At 46.7% G+C, this 10,000-nt stretch overlaps 1 protein-coding gene across 1 annotated transcript in view; it reads right to left on the reverse strand.

Annotated features, from left to right (window-relative positions):
• Positions 1-3,806: 3,806 nt before the first annotated feature.
• The window catches only part of nr5a1b (nuclear receptor subfamily 5, group A, member 1b), a 23,455-nt gene continuing 17,261 nt past the window's right edge, over positions 3,807-10,000 (reverse strand). The window contains exon 7 of the mRNA XM_037546185.1: positions 3,807-4,564. Within this exon, the coding sequence (XP_037402082.1) occupies positions 4,311-4,564 (254 nt within the window). The 3' untranslated portion in view covers positions 3,807-4,310. The remainder of the gene's footprint in view (positions 4,565-10,000) is intronic.

The raw sequence follows: 10,000 nt of genomic DNA on the forward strand, positions 1-10,000 counted from the left end.
CTCATATAGTCCCTCAAATAGTCGCTCATATAGTCGCTCATATAGTCACCCATATAATCGCTCATATAGTCGCCCATATAGTCGCTCATATAGTCGCTCATATAGTCGCCCATATAGTCACTCATATAGTCCCTCATATAGTCGCCCATATAGTCACTCATATAGTCGCCCATATAGTCACTCATATAGTCCCTCAAATAGTCGCTCATATAGTCGCTCATATAGTCACCCATATAATCGCTCATATAGTCGCCCATATAGTCGCTCATATAGTCGCCCATATAGTCGCTCATATAGTCGCCCATATAGTCGCCCATATAGTCGCTCATATAGTCGCCCATATAGTCGCTCATATAGTCGCTCATATAGTCGTTCATATAGTCGCTCATATAGTCGCACATATAGTCGCTCATATAGTCGCCCATATAGTCGCTCATATAGTCCCTCATATACTCGCCCATATAGTCACTCATATAGTCGCACATATAGTCGCTCATATAATCGCCCATATAGTCGCTCATATAGTCCCTCATATAGTCGCCCATATAGTCACTCATATAGTCGCCCATATAGTCGCTCATATAGCCCCTCATATAGCCGCCCATATAGTCACTCATATAGTCCCTCATATAGTCGCCCATATAGTCACTCATATAGTCGCCCATATAGTCACTCATATAGTCCCTCATATAGTCGCCCATATAGTCGCTCATATAGTAACCCATATAGTCGCTCATATAGTCGCCCATATAGTCGCTCATATAGTCGCCCATATAGTCGCTCATATAGTCGCCCATATAGTCGCCCATATAGACGCTCATATAGTCGCCCATATAGTCGCTCATATAGTCGCTCATATAGTCGTTCATATAGTCGCCCGTATAGTCGCCCATATAGTCGCCCATATAGTCGCTCATATAGTCGCCCATATAGTCACTCATATAGTCGCTCACATAGTCGCTCATATAGTCGCCCATATAGTCACTCATATAGTCGCCCATATAGTCACTCATATAGTCGCCCATATAGTCGCTCATATAGTCGCCCATATAGTCGCTCATATAGTCCCTCATATAGTCGCCCATATAGTCGCCCATATAGTCGCTCATATAGTCCCTCATATAGTCGCCCATATAGTCCCTCATATAGTCGCCCATATAGTCGCTCATATAGTCGCCCATATAGTCCCTCATATAGTCGCCCATATAGTCGCCCATATAGTCGCTCATATAATCCCTCATATAGTCACCCATATAGTCACTCATATAGTCGCCCATATAGTCACTCATATAGTCCCTCATATAGTCACGCATATAGTCGCCCATATAGTCGCTCATATAGTCCCTCATATAGTCGCCCATATAGTCACTCATATAGTCCCTCATATAGTCGCCCATATAGTCACTCATATAGTCACCCATATAGTCGTTCATATAGTCCCTCATATAGTCGCCCATATAGTCACTCATATAGTCACTCATATAGTCCCTCATATAGTCGCCCATATAGTCGCTCATATAGTCACCCATATAGTCACTCATATAGTCGCCCATATAGTCACTCATATAGTCGCCCATATAGTCACTCATATAGTCGCCCATAGTCACTCGTATAGTCACTCATATAGTCGCTCATATAGTCACCCATATAGTCGCTCATATAGTCGCCCATATAGTCACTCGTATAGTCACTCATATAGTCGCTCATATAGTCGCCCATATAGTCACTCATATAGTCGCCCATATAGTCACCCATATAGTCGCCCATATAGTCGCCCATATAGTCACTCATATAGTCGCCCATATAGTCACTCGTATAGTCACTTATATAGTAGCTCATATAGTCGCCAATATAGTCACTCGTATAGTCACCCATATAGTCACTCGTATAGTCACTCATATAGTCGCTCATATAGTCACCCATATAGTCGCCCATATAGTCGCCCATATAGTCACTCACATAGTCGCTCATATAGTCACTCGTGTAGTCACTCATATAGTCGCTCATATAGTCACCCATATAGTCGCTCATATAGTCACCCATATAGTCGCTCATATAGTCACCCATATAGTCGCTCATATAGTCGCCCATATAGTCACTCGTATAGTCGCTCTTATAGTCACCCATATAGTCACTCATATAGTCGCTCATATAGTCACCCATATAGTCGCTCATATAGTCGCCCATATAGTCACTCATATAATCGCTCATATAGTCACTCATATAGTCGCTCATATAGTCGCCCATATAGTCACTCATATAGTCGCTCATATAGTCGCCCATATAGTCACTCATATAGTCGCTCATATAGTCACCCATATAGTCGCTCATATAGTCACTCATATAGTCGCTCATATAGTCGCCCATATAGTCACTCATATAGTCGCTCATATAGTCACTCGTATAGTCACTCATATAGTCGCTCATATAGTCACCCATATAGTCGCTCATATAGTCACCCATATAGTCGCTCATATAGTCACCCATATAGTCGCTCATATAGTCGCCCATATAGTCACTCGTATAGTCGCTCATATAGTCACCCATATAGTCACTCATATAGTCGCTCATATAGTCACTCATATAGTCGCTCATATAGTCACTCATATAGTCGCTCATATAGTCGCCCATATAGTCACTCATATAGTCGCTCATATAGTCACTCGTATAGTCACTCATATAGTCGCTCATATAGTCACCCATATAGTCGCTCATATAGTCACCCATATAGTCGCTCATATAGTCACCCATATAGTCGCTCATATAGTCGCCCATATAGTCACTCGTATAGTCGCTCATATAGTCACCCATATAGTCACTCATATAGTCGCTCATATAGTCACCCATATAGTCGCTCATATAGTCGCCCATATAGTCACTCATATAGTCGCTCATATAGTCACTCATATAGTCGCTCATATAGTCACCCATATAGTCGCTCATATAGTCACTCATATAGTCGCTCATATAGTCGCCCATATAGTCACTCATATAGTCGCTCATATAGTCACCCATATAGTCGCTCATATAGTCACTCATATAGTCACTCATATAGTCGCCCATATAGTCACTCGTACAGTCACTCATATAGTCGCCCATATAGTCGCTCACATAATCGCTCATATAGTCACTCATATAGTCACTCATATAGTCACCCATATAGTCGCTCATATAGTCACTCATATAGTCGCCCATATAGTCGCTCATATAGTCGCTCATATAGTCACTCATATAGTCGCTCATATAGTCACCCATATAATCGCTCACATAATCGCTCATATAGTCGCTCATATAGTCGCTCATATAGTCACTCATATAGTCGCCCATATAGTCGCCCATATATATAGTTGCTCAGCCAAAACCTATTTGGTGTCTGAAGTTTGCTTCTTTAGTTTTAGCCCATTAGCTATGAGGCTAAGGTAGCTAACAAGTAATGGAGGTTAATTGCTACTAACCATAAGCGCATCACCATCACTTACCTCAAAGCAATGTGGTTCAGTAATTTCTAATAGACTTTATTATTACAGCTGTACGATGCGCTGTTATCTATAATCATGGACTACCGTACAGATATGGCTCAGGCTCCTTGGTGCTGCCACTGTTTTTAGCTGTGCTAATGTACTTTCAGCTGTATGTTGAGATTGGACAGCATGTTATACCGTATCAGAAGCCACAGAGTCTCTGATTCAGGCACACAGTGGCGGCTATAAGCTTCCATTACCTGTTAGCTACAATAATCTTACAGGAAAAACACATGAATTTCACACGTGAATAATCACATACGGTTTTTAGACCATCGTGTTGTTTCATCGTGTCAAAAGTGTGATCAAATGTGAAAAGTGTGATTGTGTGGAAAACCATGTTATTGTGTGTGGAAACACCTGTGATCATGTGAAAATGTGCTGATGTGAAAAACATGATTGCGTGAAAAAACGTGTGATCATTTCAGACAAACGTGATCAAATGAAAATGACGTGAGAAATGTGTGATCACGTGCTATTTCACAACATGTGATGTCACATGTGATCATGCATGGAGCTGCATGTGCTCGCTGGTGATCGTGTGCTTTTAGACAGTTCACGGATGGAACAGATGAGACGGTTCTTTAAAGTTGGACTAAAGAAGTGACCCTCATTTTGGCAGTGTGTCCAAATTTTGGGCCAGCAGGAAACGTCTGTAAACTCGTTTCTTCTCCTACAAAGTTATTCTGTAGTTTCTCACGATGGCGATGGTATCTGTGTGTGTGGGTGAGGTGGTCAGTCGTGGGTTCTCTCTGCGCGAGTGCGGTAAAGTGGCGGTGGTGCTGGCAGTCAGACGCAGGCCCTCTTGGCGTGCAGCATCTCTATGAGCAGGTTGTTGCAGGGAACCTCTCCACTCAGGTGTTTGTAGCACAGGTAATCCTCGGCCTGCACGCTCAGGGCTCTCAGCTCGGGCAGGCGCAGCAGCAACTGACTGAAACGCTCCACGTGCTGAGGGTAAACGCACAGTGTGTACTCCAGCAGCGCCCCGCTCACCTGCTCATACACACTCTCCACATACACCTGGTTCTCCAGCAGCTTCACATCTGCACAGAACCACACAGACAAGAACATCAGAGACTGTCTTAAAGTCACGCTTCCTCCGAAAATCTAAGGTGTGAGATGATCGGGGTTTTCAGACGACGTCTTTTTAAACTTTCATACAAGCTGCGTACAATAAAGTCAGAATATTTGGAGGGTAAAGTGGGCTAATTGTAGGGGGGCTAACTGTAGGGGGGCTGCTATAACGCGTTGGGGTCTCGGTTGCTGTCCTGGCGCCAGAGCTCCACTCACTCCCGTCTCTCTGTGGATCATTTTGATCTTCATCCTCACCGTCTGTGAAACTTCATGCCCTCATTGAATGGGGGGAGATGAAGCCCCCAATAGCCGTGTAGATGACCCTGCCTGAGGTCCTCCTTCAACAACACAGACAGACGGTTTAACACACTTAACACCAGGAGGCGCTGCTTCATCTTTGGCCACAATACTGACCTTTCCTGGTATTAATGCCACTTTAATGTCATAATTCTACGACTTTATTATCTAAGTATTATGGCTTTATTCTCGAAGTCTGCTATTTACATTTTTTTAGCAGTGGCCCTAAAGCGCCACGGCGTAGAGAGATGAGGGGCTCCCCAAAAATATTCCCCCAAAATGTTCACAGACTGCCATAACAGCCCAGTTTCAGAAGAAAAATGAATACCAGCTGATATAAACTTAGCATCAGATTCAGCACAAGCAGCCTGTATAACAGATGACACCTATTAGAAGAAAGCTTTATTAATGTGTATGGTGGTTTATGTCATTATCATGATGCGCTTGTGTAGGTGCTATGTAGACTTATTAACTCTGACCTGCAGTGAAGTGAAGTTTTACCATAGTAAATGCATTTTTCCATTTACTGGCTGCTGATATACCACAAGATGAAAGGGACCCAGCATAGAGAGAGGGACAGAGAGAGAGAGAGACAGAGAGAGAGAGAGTGGGAGAGAGGGGGGGAGAGATAGAGGAGGGGGAGGGAGAGAGAGAGAGAGGGAGAGAGGGGGGGAGGGAGAGAGAGAGAGGGAGAGGGAGAGAGAGACAGAGAGGGGGGATAGAGGAGGGGGAGGGAGAGAGAGAGAGAGGGAGAGAGGGGGGAGGGAGAGAGAGAGAGAGGGAGGGGGGGGAGAGAGAGAGAGGGAGAGAGAGAGAGGGAGAGAGAGAGAGAGGGAGGGAGAGAGAGAGAGGGAGAGACAACTTATCTTATCATTGACAGTGTGAGCAGAGAGTGGATGCTCAAGCACTTCCACATATGTGCGCATGTTTCCGTGAGCTGGCCTGAGCTGGGCTGAGCTGGGCCGAGCTGCGCTGAGCTGGGCTGAGCTGGGCCGCACTGCGCCGTGGCGGAGCTACTTAAGCACTCATTACAGAAAGCAGCCTTTGTCCCCGCAGGCTGGCTCTAAATTGCTCACACTTAAAGGGAATGTAGGGCATAAAGGGCCATTTTCCCCACTGGAGCCACACACAACCACGCACCATGGTGAGGTCAGTCCATTAAACCTCTATTGAACATAAGTGTGCGCGTGCGAGCGTGTGTTTGTGTATGTGAGAGAGACAGGCGGGCGGCCCGTCTGTGCACCATTATAAACACAGCTTTATTATTAATTAAGCCCATTAAAGCTTCGCTAACGACACACACGGCAAACAGCTCAGCGCTGCACACGGGAACAAGCAGCCAATATCGCCGTGTCCTCGTTAGTGCCAGGAGAAATCAATTCAATATACTTCTTTTGACAAGTTAATTAGCCGGGGTCAAATCATAGGCAAGGAGAAATAGAGCGGCCCTGAATGTGAGGAGGAGGAGGGGGAGGAGAGGGAGGAGGAGAGGGCCGAAGGGTCCTCCTCACACAGAAAGCGTGACTGCAGAATGAGGAAACTATTAAAACATTTTAAATATCTTATTCATCCGCAGCAGGAGAGACTGTACTAGAGTACTGACCCAGATCAGGGGTGGTGGGGGGGTGGGGGAGAGATTCAACTTCAGCCTAATATCTCCCTTCATCCATACTCAATAATCCTTAGCAGTCCAAAAACTAACCCATAATCCCATAATCTAACTCTAACATATACTTAGAATCTAGTCCTAGACCACAGTCAAGCCCTTACCCAAACTCATAATCTCATCCTAATTTTAACCCAAACCCATAAACTAGCCCTAATCTAAATTCATAATCTAATCATAACCCACAACCATGATCTAACTTTAACTGTAACCCACACCAATAACCAGAACCTATAATCTAATCGTAACCCACACCCATAACCAGAACGCATTATCTAGCCCTAATTGAACTCTTATAATCTCATCCTAACCCACACCCATGATCTTAGTAATTTAGTAACTAATTTAACTAATAGTAATTTAAACTAATTTAAACCCACTTTCGTAATCTGAGCCTAATCTAAATCCATGATCTTGCTTTAACCTACACCCACAATCTAACCCTGACTCTAACCCACTTTCATAATCTGAGCCTAGTCTAAATCCATGATCTAGCTTTAACCTACACCCACAAGCCACAGTCATTGTTTCATCACAGTAACACCGTTAATACTATAATACTAATAATTATTAATTACTATATTATTACTATATAATTAATTACTATATTATTACTATATAATAATAATGCTCCACCTCTCCATGGAGCACCACCTTATCGTGGTGGAGTGGTTTGTGTGCTTGAATGATCCTAGGAGCTATGTTGTCTGGAGCAAAAGCTCCTAGTAGGGTCTCCCATGGCAAACTGGTCCTAGGTGACAGGTCAGACAAAGTGTGATCCATAATAACCCCTATGAAAAGACAAAAGCAGGACTTGTGTACCCTGCCCGGAACAGGGTTACCGGGGCCCCACCCTGGAGCCAGGCCTGGGGGAGGGGCTCGCCAGTGAGTGTCTGGTGACCAGGCATTTACTCATGGTGCCCGGCCAGGCCCAGCCCGAAGGAGTTACATGAGTCCCCCCTCCCATCGACCCACCACCAATGGGAGGGGCAGTAGTAGGGGTTCGGTGCGTTGTGGATCGGGCAGTGTCCGAAGGCGTGGGCCTTGGCATTCTGATCCTCGGTTGCTGAAACTGGCTTTTGGAACTTGGAACGTTACCTCACTGGCGGGGAAGGAGCCTGAGTTGGTGCGCGAGGTTGAGAGATACCGGCTAGATATAGTTGGGCTCACCTCAACACACAGCTTGGGCTCTGGGTCCAATCTCCTTGAGAGGGGCTGGACTTTATTCTTTTCTGGAGTTGCCCATGGTGAGAGGCGGCGGGCAGGTGTGGGCTTTCTCGTAGCCCCTTGACTCTGTGCCTGTATGTTGGGGTTTTCTCCAGTGGACGAGAGGGTAGCTTCCCTACACCTTCGGGTTGGGGAACAGGTCATGACTGCTGTCTGTGCTTATGCACCGAACAGCAGTTCAGAGTACCCAGCCTTCTTAGAGTCCTTGGGAAGGGTGCTTGAAAGTGCTCCTCCTGGAGACTCTATTGTCCTACTGGGGGACTTTAACGCTCACGTGGGCAATGACAGTGAGACCTGGAGGGGTGTAATTGGGAGGAATGGCCTCTCTGATCTGAACCTGAGTGGTGTTCAGTTTTTGGACTTCTATGCAAACCACAGTTTGTCCATCACGAACATCATGTTTGAACACAAGGATGTCCATGAGTGCACATGCCACCAGGAGTTCAATGATTGACTTTGTAGTCATGTCATCGGACTTGCGGCCATGTGTTTTGGACACTCGGGTAAAGAGCTGTCAACTGAACACCACCTGGTGGTGAGTTGGATCAGGTGGTGGGGGAAGATGCCAGTCAGACCAGGCAAGCCCAAACATATAGTGAGGGTTTGCTGGGAACATCTGGCAGAAGAACCTGTCAGATTGATCTTCAACTCACATCTCCGTCAGAACTTTGACCAGATATTGGGGGAGGTGGGGGACATTCACTCAGAATGGGCCATGTTCCGCTCCTCCATTGTTGAAGTGGCTGACTGTAGCTGTGGCCTTAAGGTAGTTGGTGCCTGTCGGGGCGGCAATCCTCGAACCCGGTGGTGGACACCCCAGGTGAGAGATGCCGTCAAGCTGAAGAAGGAGTCCTACCGGGCATGGTTGGCCTGTGGGACACCAGAGGCAGCTGGCAGGTATCGACAGGCCAAGCGATCTGTGGCTTCAGCCGTCGCCAAGGCAAAAACCCATGTGTGGGAGGAGTTTTGGGAGACCTTGGAAAGTGACTTTAAGTCAGATCCAAAAAGATTCTGGCAAACCTTCAGGCGACTCAGAAGGGGAAAGCAGTGTGCCACTAGCACTGTATATAATGGAGATGGTGTGCTGCTGACTTCGACTGAAGACGTCATTGGGCGGTGGAAGGAATACTACACCGACATGTTCTCCAGTGAGGAGGCAGAGTCTGGGGACATGGGTATAGGCTTGTCCATTAGTGAGGCCAAAGTCGCTAAGGTAGTTAAAAAGCTCCTTGGTGGCAGGGCTCCAGGGGGGGATGAGATCCGCCCTGAGTTCCTCAAGGCTCTGGATGTTGTGGGGCTGTCTTGGCTGACACGCCTTTTCAACATTGCGTGGACATCGGGGGCGGTGCCACTGGATTGGCAGACTGGGGTGGTGGTGCCTCTTTTTAAAAAAGGGGACCAGATGGTGTGTTCCAACTACAGGGGAATCACACTTCTCAGCCTCCCTGGCAAGGTCTATGCAGGGGTACTGGAGAAGAGAGTCTGGCTTATAGTCGAACCTTGGATCCAGGAGGAGTAGTGCGGGTTGGTCCCTGGTCGTGGAACAATGGACCAACTCTTCACCCTCTCCAGGATTCTGGAGGGTTCATGGGAGTTTGCCCAACCAGTCCACATGTGCTTTGTGGATCTGGAGAAGGCATTCGACTGTGTTCCCCGGGGTATTCTGTGGGAGGTGCTTCGGGAGTACGGGGTACATGGCTCTTTGCTACGAGCCATTCAGGCCCTGTACAAACAAAGCAGGAGTTTGGTTCGCATAGCCGGCAGTAAGTCAAACTCGTTCCCAGTGAGAGTTGGACTCCGTCAGGGCTGCCCTTTGTCACCGATTCTATTCATAATTTTTAGGGATAGAATTTCTAGGCGCAGTCAAGGGATGGAGGGTGTCCGGTTTGGTGACCTCAGGGTCACATCGCTGCTGTTTGCAGATGATGTGGTCCTATTGGGGACATCAGGCCATGAACTTCAGCTTTCGCTGGATCGGTTTGCAGCCGAGTGTGAAGCGGCCAGGATGAGAATCAGTACCTCTAAATCCGAGACCATGGTTCTCAGGCGGAAAAGGGTGGAGAGCCCTCTCTGGGTCGGGGATAGCCTCTTGCCTCAAGTGGAAGAGTTCAAGTATCTCGGGGTCTTGTTCACGAGTGATGGTACAAGGCAGCGGGAGATTGACAGGCAGATTGGTGCTGGGTCAGCAGTGATGCGGGCTCTTTACTGGTCTGTT

Source organism: Pygocentrus nattereri, chromosome 16 (assembly GCF_015220715.1).
Source record: "Pygocentrus nattereri isolate fPygNat1 chromosome 16, fPygNat1.pri, whole genome shotgun sequence".
Classification (NCBI taxonomy): domain Eukaryota; kingdom Metazoa; phylum Chordata; class Actinopteri; order Characiformes; family Serrasalmidae; genus Pygocentrus; species Pygocentrus nattereri.